This window comes from Sinocyclocheilus anshuiensis, unplaced genomic scaffold (genome assembly GCF_001515605.1).
Source record: "Sinocyclocheilus anshuiensis isolate Anshui unplaced genomic scaffold, SAMN03320099.WGS_v1.1 scaffold108, whole genome shotgun sequence".
Taxonomy (NCBI): Eukaryota; Metazoa; Chordata; class Actinopteri; order Cypriniformes; family Cyprinidae; genus Sinocyclocheilus; species Sinocyclocheilus anshuiensis.
The window spans coordinates 451,732-470,362 of NW_015554071.1; the positions used below are offsets into that span (position 1 = coordinate 451,732).

At 38.6% G+C, this 18,631-nt stretch overlaps 1 protein-coding gene across 2 annotated transcripts in view; it reads right to left on the reverse strand.

Annotated features, from left to right (window-relative positions):
* Nucleotides 1–18,631, reverse strand: part of LOC107668707 (regulating synaptic membrane exocytosis protein 2-like) — a 162,303-nt gene that overhangs the window by 77,880 nt on the left and 65,792 nt on the right. For both annotated transcript variants that reach the window (XM_016460673.1, XM_016460674.1), the window contains exons 7-11: nucleotides 16,659–17,536; nucleotides 9,354–9,418; nucleotides 5,087–5,206; nucleotides 2,670–2,769; nucleotides 2,065–2,188 (exon numbers count right to left, since the gene is read on the reverse strand). In XM_016460673.1, the coding sequence (XP_016316159.1) occupies nucleotides 2,065–2,188; nucleotides 2,670–2,769; nucleotides 5,087–5,206; nucleotides 9,354–9,418; nucleotides 16,659–17,536 (1,287 nt within the window). The remainder of the gene's footprint in view (nucleotides 1–2,064; nucleotides 2,189–2,669; nucleotides 2,770–5,086; nucleotides 5,207–9,353; nucleotides 9,419–16,658; nucleotides 17,537–18,631) is intronic.

Sequence of the window (18,631 nt, forward strand, 5' to 3'; positions counted from 1 at the left end):
ATAAAAGTTTTTGTTTACATAATATATGTGTGTGTACTGTGTATATTTATTATGTATCTATAAATACAAACACATGCATGTATATATTTAAGAAAAATATATGTTTATATATTAAATATATTTATATATAATATAAAATATAAGAATATAAATATATAAATGTATATGCATGTAAATATTTCCAAAATATATACTGTATGTGTGCGTATTCATATATACATAATAAATATGCACAGTACACACACATATATTATGTAAACAAAAACTTTTATTTTGGATGCGATTAATCGTTTGACAACACTATTCCAAACACATAAGACTTTCATTCAGCTTCGAAACACAAACGATGACATTTTTAATGAAACCTGAGAGATTTCTTTCCCTCGACTGAAAGTTCATGCAACCAAAATTTGACGCTTCAAAAAGTTTGAACTTAGAAACTTGAGCTTAACTGCTTAGTAATCAACTTAGTTGTACAAGTCACTTTAACCTAAATTTAATCAAATCGACTTAAAAAAATGAATTGAAAAAGTTGAATTTCATATAAGCTATAAATAAGTTGAAACTGCTCAACTTGTTGTCCAAGTTATTGTAAAAACGTACATTGCCATGACTTACTGATCATGTCATTTTTTATAGTGTATGAATCGAGCAGTTTAATCAAAACAAATGAAGATATTTTGAATGAAATCTTTCTTATTTCTGTCTCTCCACTGAAAGTCGATTCCACCCAAACCATCAGTCTTCAAAGAGTACGTAAAGACATCGTAAAGATAATCAGTATGAATCAAGTAGTTTAACTGAAACACAAATGATGATATATTTAATGAAAAGTAATTTCTGTCCTTCCATTGAAAGTCCATTCCACCAAATTTTTCAATCTTCAAAAAGTACATAAAGACACTGTAAAAATACTCTATACAGTATGAGGGTGACAGAATTTTCATTTTTGTGTGAACTTACCCTTTAAGTTAAAAAAACATAGAAAGGACCCTGTTTATATTAAGCGTCCTCAACTACTATGTACTTACATTTAACTTAATCTTTTGATACAATGCACTTACTGTGTAATAAAATTAAATAATAATAAAAATATGTTCTGATGTTCATTCGTGTTCATTTCATGCTCTAAGTAAATATGAAAAGACGATTGGTTCACATGCTGCTTGAACTGAGGCAAAACAGTGATCTGTCACGACACATTAAAGAGCCACAAAATGGTATTTATTGTTAGAATTTCTTAAAAAATAACCAAATCTGAAAGCTGAGACCTTGTTTCTTACCAGAAGTAACCTGCTCTGTCTTGTCTGTCGGTGTGTTGTCAGTTTTTTATTTGCTTCGCGATATATTTTTTACTGTGTGAGAACGGAGGGTGGGTTTTTGCGAACTGTCAATTACATTTGTAATTAATTTCTGTAGTTACATCTATAATTACACTGCTGACCCAACCTCTACCCATTACACCTAACCAGATCACCAAACCTGCCCCTAACTTTACCCGTATACCCATCAATAGCAGCAGAGGTGCTTTGTAATTCAACATGAACACAATAGGTACATTGTACCTAGGGCTGGGCAAAAAATCGAATGCAATTTTCACGCGAATCTCGTCAGTAAAGCCGCTTCTGGTGATTAGTAGTAAATCTCCATCCCGTGCTTTCAGATGGAGCAGCATTTACTACACAGAGCTGTAGATCACATATTGATACTAACACCCAAAAAACTTTAATTTTGATTTCATGGGGACTTTAAAATATTCACGATGCTAGGTCATTTTACTGTATATTGCAGTCAAAATGACAGCACATGCATGACTGATATATTGCCCGGCTTTTCCAGGTTAACCATCTTACTGTAGGACTCTAAATGGTTTAAGGGGAAAAATGCCTAGCATTGAAAGTAACAAAAAATAAAGCACAGACCTGAAGCAGGCCTTTCATTTCAAGCAGTGAATATGTTTCTATGTGTGAGTGTGTATGTGAATATAAGCATTCATATGTTGGGCTCCCACAGGCTATCCTTCTTCATAAAGCTCTATTGTAGAGTATTGTAATGATCACTCACCCGATGGGCCGCGAGACCACCAGCTCCGCCTGCGGCTCTGGCTTGGATTCTAGAATGATATTGTAAACTTCCTTGAATGTGGCTCCCTGTAAGACCCTCCCGTTCCACTCCAGGACCTGATCACCTGAGGACCGACACAACACCGCATCAATACAACACGAAACATGAGCTAACCAACGGAAGTTAAAGGGAGAGTTCGCCCAAAAATTTAAATTCTGTCATCATTAACTCACTCTCATGTTGTTCCAAACTAGTGCTGTCAAACGATTAATCGTGATTAATCGCATCCAAAATAAAAGTTTTTGTTTACATAATGATGCGCATGAAAATCGCATTCGATTTTTTGAACAGCCCTAACTGTACCTAACAATTCATTACTTTATTAATACGTACATTGTATTTAAAGACACCTAATATAAAGCAGGACCTAAAAACCTTTATCGTAAATTCTTTACTCATATACAGAATCCCATAATTCAGTAGGACTGTAGAAGCAGCAGCTCTGACTTCACGAGGTTTCAGAGGAAATGCTTTTATGCCTTCCACAGTCTAAAGCGAGTTAAACGAAATGTACTTAATTGTTAAATCTGAATAGATGTGTTCACCTGGTCGGAGATGGCCGACAGTGTCTGCTAGACTTCCTCTCTTCACCTTTGTAATGAAAGCACAAAGTCTGCCAGACTCTGTCATCTTCCCTCCCACGACCTGCAATACAGACAACAGGCAATGCTAAATATTTTAAATATATTTTACATGCAATTATGAATTTTTCAAGCTTGAAAGGTAATTATTTATGTGGAATTTAAAGGCTGAAAGTTTGAGCTGTGCTATGAAGAAATGATGATCCACATCAATACCATGTGTGATAATACTATGGGGAAAGTTCACTAAGATTGAACTGGAATTGCCGATAGCATCATTTACAGTTTTTGCATGCTTTTCTGTATTGTTTTAATACCCCACTCACTAAAGGAATTATGCAAATCAAGCAACTCGGCAAACGCACCCACAAAATTAATGCCAAACACAGTTTGCCCAGGAAATATTGCTCTCTATTCACAGAAATGTAGTCAGATAATGGCTGGAAGACAGTGAGTGGGCAAACTTACAGGAACTAAAGCACACCACCACAAATAGTACCTTAATTTACCCTTTTGTTGGAATGGTCACTGCTTTACTGTAAGTGAAAAGGACCATCGGTAACCAATTTATAATTAGGGGTGTAACGATACACCAATGCCACGGTTCGGTTCAGTTATGTTTGCTGTGGGGGTAGGGTTCATGGCAATGCTAAAGAACACTTCACTTTTAACTTATTACTCATAATATTAATAATGCTCTGTTAGTTCATGTTAAATAATTAATTAACAAATGAGACTAAAAATTGTTGCTTTGTAAAAAGTGTTACCAAAAAATCGATTGCCTTCAAAATTTTTAATAAAATGAAATAATGCCTAAAAATGCACAAAAGTAATTGGACATCGTTATTAGGCTAGATATAAAACATGCATGTGCAATGGATAAATAAAATAGAATAGCCGGACAATAAGGAAATTATTTTAATCAAATATGTAATAACTCTGCGGGAATGTGTAGAATTACGCACAATGCCTGCAAATTACAAAATTTGTAGCTTCTTCTGTGGATGCGTTTTTTGTAACAGCACGCTAAAAACGTCAGCTAAACCCTAAGAATTCACAAAATTTTTACAATAGTGCTCTCATTATAATGTTATTTATATGACAGTAGTTATTAATGTTCTGGTTTTCTGTTTTGAGCTGCGCGCACTGAAAATCATGTAGGATGAAGCATTTTGATAGCGGGTTTTTAATCAATGGGATTTAACTCATCAGATTTATCTCATATAGAATACACTTTGTTATTTATACTAAATAACGTTAATATTACGACTTATAGGCTATCTGCACAAAATGCCCCGAATGTGCATGAACGTGTCTGCGCTAGTGGTCGACCGATATATCGGCCGATATCGGCCATTTTTCAAATATCGGCATCGGCCAATAAGTTTTTCTGTTTGGCCGATGTGTTCGAGGCGGGACTTTTATTTTGACGGTGCGTCGGACGTTTATTTTGACGGTGCCGAGAACGGCTGCGGCAGCGCCTGTGCGCACACAGCTCACATTCTCCCTCTTGTTCGCTGTTGTCATTCAGTTCTGTCTAATACGGATAGAAGTCTATCTAATAATCAGATTATAATTTAACAAAACTGTTAAACAAAGGAATTAAAATGTATACAAAAAAGTATTATAACGATTGCTTTAATATTATTAAAGGCAAACATTATAAGCTGTCAAAAAACCCATATCGGTCGACCACTAGTCTGCACGGCTCTGAAACTCCTTTTGTGGACACGTTCTTCACGTAACAACGTGCAGCAACTAAACTCTAAAAATTCACAGCATTTTATTATAACAGTGTTCTTATTATAATGTTAAATACACGACAGTCCCAGTCATAGTTATTAATATTAAGGCTGTAATTGGCTACACAATAAAACTTGACTGTGCTACTCATGAGGATACATCTCTGTGGACACATTCTTTCCATAACAACGCGCTGAAACATGGCATATTTTTTACAGTCGTGTTCTCCATTATAATACATTTTGTGTAGCCTATATGACAGATTTGTTCTGCACATGTTGCCCTTAGTGGTACCTTCCTTTTCAAAGTGATTCAAGCAATTCAAACCCATCATGGCTGTACACGTTTTTTTAAGTGTCTCAGCAGGGGTATCGCGGTTATGTATCGTGGGTGGTGTGTATGGCGGTTTTTCGTTTCGGTTTGAATATCGTTACACCCCTATTTATAATACAAGAACTCAAGCCAACTAATTGAGTCCACAATAAGGTCAAAGTTCAAATCATTAAGAGAAAACTGTGGTTAGTAAACTGTGCATTGTGTATGAAGCTGACCGAGTGTTTGCTGAAGATCTCTTATGATCTCGGTTCATTAGTATGGCTTTGATCGAGTGATCTTTGACAGTGTTTGGGCATCCTTACCTTGAGGCCCAGCAGTGTCCCCGTGTCTCTGGGCACCGTGCCATCTTTCATCCGCTTGTTTAGCACTATCCGCCCTATTAGGCGCTCTCCATCTTTGGATGGTTGCCATGTCACCGGGTGCTACGTGGGTCAAAGTGAAAATACACCTCTGGTTTTTATACAAGCATCCACACACAGCACGGTACAAATATACGCACACATGCACAGGCTCGAGAAATTAAAGGAGGAGGTCAACTCTTGTTTGCTGTGAAGACACAAACCGAACCAAGGTGTCAAGTCAACATGAAATACATTCACAACCCATTTTACTTTGTAATCATATATTTGAGTGAAACAGTGTGTTTAATGAAAACAAAATGTAGGATAGGGTTTGATTTTATCCATTGGGAAGTGATAGAGTCATGACAAGTTGGTGTTACAGGCCAGAATGGAGTTACAAGGTTGGTAAGAGAAGATGGTAACACTTTAGATTGGAGAACACTACTCACTATTAATTAGTTGCTTGTGAGCATGGATATTACTAGCACACTGCCAGTTTATTAACACCTATAAAGCACAATGCATAACATAACTACTACAACAACTGCCTTACTAATTATTAATAAGCAGCAAATAAGTAGTTTATTGAGAGGGAAAAAAGCATAATAGCGAATCTAAAGTGTTACCGAGAAGATCTGTAAAAGAGAGTAAGAGAGATTTGTAAAGTCAGCTGAAAACAAACATTGTTGTAGGTGGAGTAAGTTATTTCATTTTGATGAAAAATTATGAAGACAATAACATGCACACATGAATCTTGCCAATAAGACCAGGAACACGTATTACGTAAGCAAATAGGGTCTTGTTTTAGGGTCAAATAGGGTTTTGACTTTATAAGGGTATTTTTTTTTTTGTATTAGCAATAAATACCATAACATTTACACTATTTAAAACGAATAATTCAAGCAAAATTAAAATCCTTTCATCATTTTGCACTCTCATGTCATAAACCAATATAAGGAAAAGCCTGAAAATGTTCCCATCTACTGTAGGTCTCAAATCTAATATACACTCAATTCATATGGTGCATCAAAACACATTGTGCCAAATTTGATGTCAATGTACAATTTACATTTTTTTTTTTCCCATGGCACTATGGTGTTAAACTTTGCACCATATGAATTGTATGTGATTTAAGATCTGGTCTGCAATGTAAGAGAAAAAATGTCTAAGAAAATGGATAATGTCCAGGCAGAAAATTATCTGTATGTTTTTCGTTAACTTTACGGACATTTCTATTAACCCTAAAATGCAATACTATTTCCTACAGTCCTACAGGTCTGGAACGACATGAGGGTGAGGAAATGATGGCAGGATCTTGGCATTTGCTAACAGCATGAAAGTAATTGTCTTCAAAATAATTTTCCACCCTATAGGGTTCGGTTTGTGCATTTATTAAGTACAGACACAACAGTCAAGACAGGGTGAGAGGTATCAAGCACACAATTCTGGACAACAACTCAAAGCCGTAAACTAGATCAGCAGTTCTCAACTGGTGAATCACAATCCTGTACGGATAGGGCACGTATTAGTCGATTAAAGCAATAACCTCCAAGAAGCAGTGGTTTACAGTGATTTTAGAACAGCTGTGGGACGTTTTTACAGAACGGAGTGGAGTTGTATTGATTTGTACAGTAATACTGATGTAATAAGGTCACAGGTGTGTGTTTATGCAGTATTTTACTATGGCTTCAAATGTTGCCTAGCCAATCATAAAGAACCAGAGCTATTTTATAATAAACAATGCTGAATGCAAAAAAGTGTATCTGACTGCATTCCACAGAACTAGAAACCATAGCCACTACAAGTTATGTCTACTTTAAGTTATGCCCGCCCCCCACAAGGAAAGAGCCAGTTGAATTTTGTCATCATGAATGTTTTCCACACTTTTTAAAGTATTTTGATTCCGAAACTCTACAGTTACTGCATTTAACTGCAAAACGGAATATTTCACTTATAGCAGTTATTTCATACATGACGAGATTTGACAGTTTAATCCTATAAACATTTGAAAAATAAAACACAAAATAAATATATCATATACTTGAAAAGATAATTTCAGTGGCTGTATCAATGACATCCACAAGCAAGGCTCGAAATTGCGACCATTTTGGTCGCATATGCTCCCGAAATTTAATCTGTGCGACCTCAAAATATATTTGGAAGCATTTGTGCGAGTGCATATAATTGTTGTCGTGCGACCCGTTTTCATTTCTCTAAAAACGTTCAGAGTATGTGCCTTCTGAGTGTTGATACGGTGACCTGTCTGCCGTTCTATGAAACGTTAGGCTACATAACAAAATTAAACTTCATCTTTACATTTTTAACTTTAATGCCAAGTAAAAAAGTTAATTTCGAGCCCTGACAAGCCAGTTTTTCTTTGCGGAAAGTGTAACTATATAGTGGTCATGGTTTATAATACTTTGGGAAGCAGACATAAAATGAAAATATAAATAGAATAGTTCAAACTAAAGAGAACATCACATATTTTGTAATTGATGTCAAAGTCTGTCCATCCAATCCAACCTTACGGTTTTTTTTTTTGTACAAATTCCTCTGTTTTAACATAAATCTTCACTCACTTGATTCTTCAAATACTTTAAATACTTTAGTTACATTAGACAGATTCCAACATGGGCAAGTTGGCAACACAACAGTTCCCATCATACCCTCTTCCTCAAAATAATTAAAGCTACACAAGAGTAAAAGGAATATACTCAAACTGCAATCAGTTGTTTGTGTCAACCATACTGTGTTTTTTGTGATTAATTAAAGCGAAAGAGGAGTGTTGTGAAAAGTATCCAGCAATAAGCAAATTGTATGTCCAACCTGAATGTGAAACGTTGATTTGAATCGCAGCCAGTCAGAAGATATTTAATATTTAATATATGTGGCGGAGGATTTTGGACCAAATGGGACTATGCAAACAATTAACAAAATGTTCCAGTACTCGTTAGTCAGGACAAAATCTCAAAAGTTATGCTTGTTGCTTTATCGCATCACATATGGTTAGCCAATTCACAAGTATTAATGGTAACACTTTACTTTAAGGACCAATTCTCACTATTAACTAGTTGCTTATTAGCATGCATATTTATATACATACTTATAAAGCACATATTAATGGCTTATTCTGCATGGCAATATTTTAGATACCTTAATCTACCCCATACCTAAACTTTAACTATTAATAAACATCAAATTTAGTTGTTTATTGAGGCAAGAGTCACAGTTAATAGTGAGAATTATTCTCTAAACCAATGGTTAAATTAATTCACAAATATCGATATTTAACATTAAACAACAAAACCAGTTGAGAAGCACCGATCTAGATCAATCCACTGTTTAAGCAGAAAAGCAAAGTAAATTGCTCTCACACCCTCAAGCAGTATGGATGTAGCAAGTTACTTCTATTCGCTATCGCGAAAGATGCGGTAAACGAACAAAAACCAAAGATGGGACAGAAAAGCACAGCATGAAGAATGAGACAGTGAAAAGGGGAAAGAAAAACAACTGCTTAGTGCAAGATTGATTCCCACACTAGTCTATCCCTGTGTTTAAGCTGAGACTGAAGGATTGTGTGGAAAAAATCATGTCAGGAAATCCCAAAGGGGGGAACAGCGTGAAAAGGTGACGTGACCAAGTGAGGAAAACAGGTTTGCAATCAGAATGGAGCATCTGTTCGCATCGAGAAGCATGCAGCATATGGAGCAAACAGTGCCAGGAAGTTTGTCATTCATCTTTCTGTGTGTTAGGATGCGCTACGACTTTGCAGCCAGAAGACAGTGGAGCAAAGCAAACCAGAGGGTTCTCCTCTCATCTGAGAGGCACGATTAGAGTAGGAAACCCTCTAGGGGCAGAAACAGACAGTCGAGCAGGTCAGTCACAGGAAGCGAGAGGCAGGCGGCAGGAAGTCGTCTCAGTACCTTGTCGCTATGGCTATGCTCCTCATTAAGTGTGGTGCTACTGCACGTGTCAACCCCTGAATCTTTGACCTGTGGCTCGCACCACTCCGCATCTTCATCGTGGGAGCGCTCCCAAAATCGCACCACTGTCTTTTGCCTCTCAGACGGGGCATAACTGGCGTCCAAAAAATATGTCTGCTCATTTGTTTTTCTTTTTCCCCTTTGAATGCCTAAAAGTTATGGATGATATAAAAAAGGAGGAGAAACAAAACATGCAGAGGCGAATTAATCGAGGGGAAATGGGGTGAGAGGGTCACAAGCCTCACCATAGACATTGAGGAGGCCTCGCTATGCCAAGATGCATGGTCCCACCAGTGACCATCCATATCTCCTGAGGACAGCACAGTGAGAGAACACAAACGCACGCACTCGTGTCAACAATATTTAACTTATATAGGCAAATACGCACCATTCATTTACTCACACGCTTTCTCTTACAGCTCTTTTAAAGGTGTAGTTCAACAAAAATGAAACTGCTGCCATTATTTACTCACCCTCATGTCGTTCGGCAAGCGTACAACTTTCTTTCTTCCGTGAAACACAAAAAAATATATTTTAAAGAATGTACTAGCCATTTTGTTCAATGCAATTACAACGAATGGGGACTGCAACTTGCAAAAAGGATGTTCACGATAGAAACTGCAATGCCTGATTCAAGAACGGATCGTTCTTCTGAGTCAGATCTTTTGAAAAAAATCAGTCGATCTGGTTTGCAAAATTAAATCACCATTCATTTAGTAAGAACTACTTGTGTGATACTGTTATGGTGCTTTTGCGAAACCTTCAGTCCCCATTCATTGCAATTACATGAAAAAAAAAGAACTAGTGCATTCTTTAAAAAAAATCTTGTTTGTTTTTCACAGAAGAAAGAAAGTCATACAGGTTGGTGACTAATGAGGGTGACTAAATGATGACAGAATTGTCATTTTTGGGTTAATTATCACTTTAAATTAACACATGTAACAATTTATATCACTTTTCTTTGTATACACTTACCTATAAAGCAAATTGAAAGAGAGAACAAATACAGATATTTTAAAGGTGTATAGTGTTACAAAAAAAGAGCATGAACTACAACACGACCAAAACTACAAGACATGTATTGTAGACAAACTACAACCCTGTTTATCCAGCAATTTGACAAAAAGAAAAGAAAAAAAGTCATAAATATTGGCTTCTTAGCTCAACATCTGAAAGTACATTTTCTGAGAAAGCAAATTACCTAAGTGCCATACATCTAAACAGCACTATTTCTGTTGACAGAGAACCTTTCTGTTAGGAAATCTTTATCTGGTTGGAGACACACAAAAATTAAAATCTAGTGCTTAAATGACATATAAAAGACATCTTTTTTTCTGTTTGATACAGCTCCATGCTGTTGCATAATGTACATAACACCATAAAATGCATCCCATTTTGCTGATGTTGTATATGGGATATTTAACACATACATATACAGTATATTGTGCATATTTTCTGTTATGAACACATAGATATTCTCACTGAATTCCTGGAATGTCAGGTTAGTTATAGTATCAAGGAATAATTTAAGGCACAAAACCTTTAAAAACACAAATGCCAGAGAGAGAGGAGTTCATCATCAATAAGAAAACCTTTAGCATATAAACTGGTATGTTATAACATTAGTTAAAACTGAAAAAAAAATCTCTATTTGCAAGCCAAGCGATCAAGCGATTTCACTCCATAACAGAGATTCAGGCAACTGATGGTGAGAAAGCAAACATTTCCATTAAAAAGTAAAGTTTCCCAACTTTTCAATTGTGTTAGTATGACATTTTAGTAATACATTTTATGACCTTACTTCTCTTGTCTTGCAATTATTTACATGGGTTGGCAAGCAGATGGATTTGCAATGCATCAGTATTGTACTGATACTTTCTTAGCAGTTTAAAACAAAGAACAAGGTCCAGTTTCAAGGTCCTTTAAATATAAACTGGACTGAATTTAAGGAAACCATAATCAAAAGGTTCACTTGAAATGTGCTAAATAAACTGGACTGGATTTAAGTAAACCATCATCATAGGACTCACTTCATGTGTGCAAAATAATAGTTATTTACATTTGCCTGTGTCATCAATACAGTATATTTGATTAAGAAACCAAGCTGTAGTTTAAAGATGAAAAATATGGTTATTATGCATCCATAATTTTAACAGCCAGATTCAGTGCAATATCACAACGGCACTATAATAAATGGATAAAATAATTTGTATCCTAGTGTATAGCACGGAAACTTTAATATTGCAGAAGTCTGATTACTGCTGCCAACATTGCATCATCCTGTCCCCAATTTCCCTGCCAGCATGCGGTGATATCTGTATGCTACCGTGAAAAGAATGAACGTTGTAAAAGCTTACTTCTGTAGACATTACTTCTGCCTTAACATACACCATGCCTCACAAACCAGAAGCGTTTGCCATTTGTCCAAGCACCATGTGCAGACCATTCCCAGCGCCTTCAGGAAAAAAAAAATTTGTTCTGTGTAGTTCCAATATATTGTTGATAATCCGTCTTTGCTGCACCAACCCTTTCAAACCTTGGCAAGTTAAAGTTCTGCAGAGCTGATTTACTCAACTACGTCCACCGGAACAAGGACTAGAACTCAACTGCAGCTCTTCAAATCACACTTGGGTCAGTCTTTAAAGGTCTTGCACATCCCCTTCAAGGAAGATGTCAAACCCAACTGTTTGCCTTTTTTTTTTCATTGCCTCTCAACGGTGTCGTTCTCTTTCCCTCTCTCTATCTCCTTGCACTGAAATGGAGTTCATGCCTTAGAATAATGAGCTTACCGTTATTCTTGTAAGCCAGCTCAAACACCCTGCCCTACATAGTCCCCGCATCACAACAGACTGTTTCCCTGAGTTTGCCGGGCTGATCCCTGACTCCAAGAACCCCTACAGTTTGCTCATGGCTCCATGGAAGCAAGCATTGGCCTCAATCGCTTGCACCCAACCAATATAACTATTCCTTTCTTTTAGATTTTCCAACCTTCCGGTTGGTGGTTTTTACACAAAAGTGAAAGTTCAGAGCAAACAATTACGTTATAAGTCCTTACTCCAAAGCACACAGCAGCAGAACAGTCATCATTCCAAATGTTGGCAGTTTGATGACATATTGACTTACCACCATTTTCCCAGGCTTCACACAGCGTGCCGTCTTGGTGTGTGCCTCCACTAGTTTGCTACTTTGACCAAATCCTTTTCTCTTTCTGCAGGTGGGGAGGGAATTGAGTACTTTGAACCAATCAGGTTGGGTTGTCACTGACTGATTGACGTATGTCCAATGGCACCCAATGGAAGGATAAGCTTGTCAGAGATCAAGCTCCTTCCTGTCTACAGTCAAGAGGTGTGCCACTCTTATGAGGTCAGATGGAGTGACTGGATGCCTGCTAGATTTGTGGAAACTAGAGTTTAATGTTGGATGCTGGATTGGAAATTTTGGGAAACATTCATTGTCTGAACAAATACCAACATGGTTACCCCACTGATCAAGCAGGAGATTTGTCGGTGTTTGTTGGGGTGGTGTGAGCCTTTAGAAAGCTGACTGAAACAGAGAGACTGAGTATGAGCAGGATGAAGGTGGAAGCAAGTGACTCTTTGAGTCACTACGTGTCCTACTTTCTTCTGCTCCACTGTAGCCTCTTGAGTGCATTAAGTAGCTGTGGTGGAGAGGTAACCATGACAGATGCACTGGTGTAATTTCACTTCCTGACTCTGACATGGAAGTGACCCTCTACCTCTGCAAAGCTGCTGGGACTCCCTCTCCCTACTTCTGCAGATGAAGCAAGGCTCTGGGGAGCTCTCTCTCGAGACTGCTCCTGTGCAAAGAGGCTTATCCAATTGAGCTAATCGTGGCCCTGACAACATCAGAGCTTTTAGGGGAGGGGAATATCTTACATGGTAGAAGAAAAAGGAGGAAGAGGAAGGACAGGTACTTCACAGATAGCAAAGATAGTAGCATTCCATATACATTCCTGGAATCCTAATGATAATAAGCACCATGACACCAAAAGAAGAGAAAATTTTAACTTTTGCTGGTACGCAACCACTGATCAATGGGAGTTTTAAAGAGTCCAGTTGTGCTTTCAGACATCCAATCTGCTGTATTCTCACTCATTTCAAACTGACCTTGCTCTTAAGTCACTTTTACACCAGAAGAGAAGTGCCACACCACGTTGTGGATACACTCTCAAAAAACTGTTCAGAAGTCATACCTTTAGGGGTACAACAGCTTGTCACTGGGATAGCACCCTTAAATGAATATCTTTTACTCCTAAAAACGTTCATAGTAGTACCTTAAGAGTACACATTATTACTCTAAGTTACCAATGCTCAATTTTTAGGGGTATATAATGGCTCATTTCCACCAAACAGTACAGGTCAGTACAGTAGAGTACGGTACAATTCAGGAAAGTACACCCTGATCCGGCTTGCATTTACACCACCAACAGTACCCTTACTTGATAGGCATAGTTTATGCCAAAAAAGTAGTGATCTACGTCAACCAATCAACGTTCTGCAGTGAGACTAGCTCCACCCTTTAGGTATCGAAGCACAACCCCAACGGAAGGGTACCAAAAAAAGTGGTACGGTACCATTTTTTGGTACCATTCACAACTTCTGACAATGGAAACAGACATAATTGCATACTAGGGGTGTAACGGTACACGTATTCGTACCTTTCAGTTCAGTACGCACGTGTACCGAACAAATCATTCAATTTTTTCAGGAAATTCATACAATAAATGCCGTTTTGGCACTCTTTGATGAGGCGTGACGGCTCGCTGCGTAAACGCTTCAGCAAGAGCATTTTGCAAAATATTAGACTATATAGCTACTCATTATATTTTACTTTGCCTGTTAGTGATGTCTTAATCATTTAATGTTTGTTTAAATAAATCTTTTATCAAACAAGTTATGACAGCCACTGTGTAAATGATTATATTTCAACAACAAATAGAAATTGTATAATTTAGAAATTAATTTAAAAACTGCATTGAGTGCAATTTACGTTTGCATACATTTTTTTTTTTTATTTGAGTGTTGATTATTATAGTTAAAAATAAATAGTAATTAAATTTAAGTTTGGGCTCTGTTGTCAATTGTAAACTTATAGTAATGTAAAATGGCTCCCTATAGTTTAGAGCAGAATCTGAGGTTGATTTGTATAGATTTTCTTTATTAGGCCTATTTCATGAGGTAGATTTAAAGAAAATTGTAATTATAATTGAATTTATTTAAAGAAAGAGCAATTTGTTCAGTAAAACATTGTTTAATTAAAAAAAAACAATTTATGTTTAGTATTTTTTCCTCCTGCTGTAACGAAACCATACCGAACCGTGACATCAAAACTGAGGTACGTACTGAACCGTCATGTTTGTGTACCGTTACACCCCATTGCGTACCGTACTGTACTGTACTGAACCTTACCACTTGGTGAAAAAGAGCCATTACAGTCAAAAGTTCACTTCAAGAATTAACAAAGCATCGATGACACCCCCTTTATGCATCTTTATGTGTTAAACGCTCCAACTGAGCTTTCCCATGTGTAAGACTCTTTATTTAAAATGCACATGCTGAGACATGAATTGCAATTATTTAATGTAGTAAACAACATGCCACAGATATTAGGTTGAAAATAATTTGGAATTCTGCTGTACGTCAGGGATTTTAAATTGTTCCTAAAGCCTCCCTGAGGTGCTGCCCATTTTGAATCTCTCTTTTTTTGACAGATCCAGTTCAGGCCATGGAGTGCTTTACTACTCAGTTAATTCAGGTGTGTTAAATAAAGAATACATCCAAAATGTGCAGTGCTGGGGAGATTCAGTTTGAAAAGCCTGGCTGTATGACTAATGAAGAAACATGGGCATGGCTGAGAAAAGCAATTTGGTTAGACATTTTAATTATCTTACTGAATCATATTAGCTGTTATACATGTCAAGATGTACCATGACTTGCTCTTAGTTGTTTGTCAGACCTACAGGGCATCAGGTCAGCTGATCTCATAGTAATATTCTCACTTTAAATGTCTAACAGCAAAAGCTATAGAAATTCATATTCTAACAGGAGAACAGGATTCTACTTAACAGTGAATGGCAATGTATGACTGTGTCCTGTGTCTCCATTCACACGCTAGCATCTTCAGCCCGGCTTGCATTACATAATTAAACCTGCTTGAATAATGAAACACCCTCCATGGTTTAAACCCTGGTCATGTGACTCAACCCATGTAATTGCCAGCGTCAGTGGATTCTCCTTTATCTTAAGTGCAGTTTTAAACTGAATTTAGAGGAGAAAGGTCACAGAATAACTGACATGTTATAACTGATCTCAACAACCCCAAAGCGCAGAAACTAAAACAAAAAGAATTACCAAGAGAACTGAATCTGAGGTCAATGCATCAACCTTGCAAGTCTTATACTTAATTTTCTCATCTTTTGACTTCTCATCTGACTGTGTTGAGAATATTAACTAAGGGGTTACTGTTACAAGCAGTAGTCTGGTTAATATTCAACAACAATTAATTATATAATGTAGTTGGCATCAAGCACAACTGAAAAAAAACATGCAAAAATTCTTCAACAAATGTTATCACTATGCTCTCTTAATTAAACAAGCCTCTCCAAATCTGTATTTAAGGCAGACTCAGTAAGACAACATCATAACCCACAGCATCATGACTCTAACCTCACCATCAACAAGTTCTGCTCTGCCAAAACTGACTCTTTTATTTAAGTGGGACAACCAAGAAGAATCAGTAAAGAGTAACCAAAATCATTTAAGGTCTAGGATCTGCTCCTGGAGATCTACCATCCTGCAGAGTTCAGCCACAACCCCAATCAAATGCACCTGAGCCAGCTAATCAAGGTGTTTAGGGTTACTGAGAAATTGCAGTCAGATGTGTTGAGTTGAAAGTGAAGTCTGCAGGAAGGTAGCTCTCCAGGAGCAGGGCTGGATATCCCTGATGTCAAACCACAAGATTCATCTGGCTGGTGTTTATAAGGTGCACACAGGCTGCATCCAAAATAGCATACTTCCCTACTACATGAAAAACAGTAGGCCTATGTTAAAAGCATAGTATGTGCAAATTCAGTAGACCCAAAGTCCTCCAGTGAACGAATACTCCTGGCGAGATTCTGAAGTGCGTATCTGATGGACACTTTACTATCCCATTAGGCCACGGGAGATGAGGATGGTCCAGTAGGTCACATGAAAATAGTGCAACAGTGTATCCATATTATATTCATGCTACACAAATTCATACTATATAGAACATACTTTTTAACAGTCGCAAAGTAGTTACTTTTTCAAGAAGTACCTATTTCACAGGCTCTAAATAATACATACAACAGCATTGAACTCTCTGCTGCCCCCACCAGGTCTGGAGCAACATGGTGGTTACCATGAAGGCATGGCTCTTTCTAGGAAACTGACATGACTGGAGTCACATCTGAAATTCCGGAAACGTTTAATGCAACGTTTCTCCCTAAAACACTGCAACGTTTACCAATCAGTAATTCAATAATTCCATTCAGAGTCAGCAGCGTTTACCTTTTTCGCTGAAGGACTCACTCTCCAGCTCCACATCCTCACAGCTGGTGTATTCTGGCGTGGTTGCCAGCTCCTCTTCTGAGCTGCTGAAGCTGCCCATGGTTCTGAGCTTGCCAAGGCGTTTGCTGCGGTGCGGTCGAGGTGGAGGAGGCCGAACCGACTCGGATTGGTCCGAGCTTAGAGAATCGTTTCGTAGCATGCTATCCATTTTGTCCCGACTGTTCCTGCGCATGGCTGAGCTAGGGTCCAAGTGGTGCTGTTGGGGTATGGGTTTCCTCGTTGGCTCCACCAGTCCTCGCCGGCTATCGCCCAGCACGGGGCTGCGGTGTGGTGTTGGTGGGCTATGATTCGACATCCGATGTCCCGGTGAGCTCCTGTCCATGGAGTACGAGCGTTGACTTGGGCCTCCCAACAGAGGGAGGCGCGACTGCCGCCCACCGGGCCCATGCAGAGGCTCGTCAAGTTCTGTATAGGCGAGCGAGACGTCACTATGACGCCGCTCGTGCCGAGCCCGTGACACCTGGGCATGTATGCGCATCTGCTCCTCGTAGGGCTGGGGTTTGACTGAGTAGCGCGCCAGGTTGGGGTCGCTGCGGTATCGGGCCTGGTATTCCTCCTCACGGCGTCTTTGGAGTTCATAGTCCTCTAGCTGGCCGTCCAAACGCTGGCCTTGCGAGTGCCAACGTCCTTGGCTGTCTTGATAACCGCCCACCTCATTGTACATACTTGAACTCCTCGGCGAATGGCCAGGGTCACGTCCGTAGTCGGACGGAGAGCGGGGCATGCCTCCTTCAGCCGGGGCATACTGCAGTCCTCCTTCCCCCTCCCTTCGGTTATATGCCGCGTTGGGGTCCCTGGATGCTGATGGGCTTCTGTTTCTAAGAATGTAAAAGGAAATGAGGTCAGTGTGAGTGGTCAATGCAGTGAGGTGAGGCTAAAATTCTTTTCAATCACAAATGAGCGTATGGCACCTTCATTTCTCTTCAAGTGATTCACACTAGGGTTGTACAAAACTACATACATTCGAAATTACCTAGAGGTGAGTTGTTTGAACATACATTCTGATTAAGGAAGCCCTGCATAATAACTTACACATAGAATGTATTCATGTATTCAAAAACAGCTGGATGTAGTGTTAAATACTGAAATGGAACAAAATGCATTAGTCTCAGGATGATGCATTCTTTGCAGGATGCTAAAGAATCAGCAAGTTGCAACAAAATTGCCAAACGTGCAACACAAATGTCCATCCTCATGTGTACACCTAACCCTAACAATTAAAAAAAAAAAAATCTTCAAATGTTTCTCAGGGTTAGCCTTGTGGTCAGTGCTCTGACATATAGCACAAGACCAAGTTTGAGTCACAAAAAAACAGTTCTTGCTTTAATACAATTCCAATGCCAGTTGTTCAGTTTTAGTAACAAAGGCACAGTTTTTTTCCTCACATCATATAAATGAGTCTTGATACATAAAAATCAAGCTGTCCTTATATTCTACTTATATTCCCCTTCGCAAGAGGATTATCATATTTGGGGTTCTGGGCATTAAAAAAAACCCTGAAGGAGCATGGCATCCTGATCCATGACTAATTTATGCCTTCCACTGTCTTTCTAGTCCCTCAGACTGACACAGACGAAAGTGTTCGATGCCACCAGTCACCTCAAGTCCACTGCCCATGAGTCTATCCCCGCTTGGCTTCAGGACTCTCTTGGTATGCAGGCATACATCAACAAGCATCGCTGTTGTTCATGCCCTGGAGCTCTTTCATCGTGAGGAGCCCACAGGGACTGTGAAGCTCTGCGAAAGTGGCCAGTTAGATGGGGTTTGGTGGTCTGGGACCTGTCTGCCATAACAGACCTTTGAGCCATGGCTTTCATAGCGGTTAACCTGTAAGAGCGGAGTGTTCGGCTCTGGCCAGAGTCATGAGGGGAAGTGTGTCACACTGAGTTTGAGAAACACTGCAGTGCCAAGAC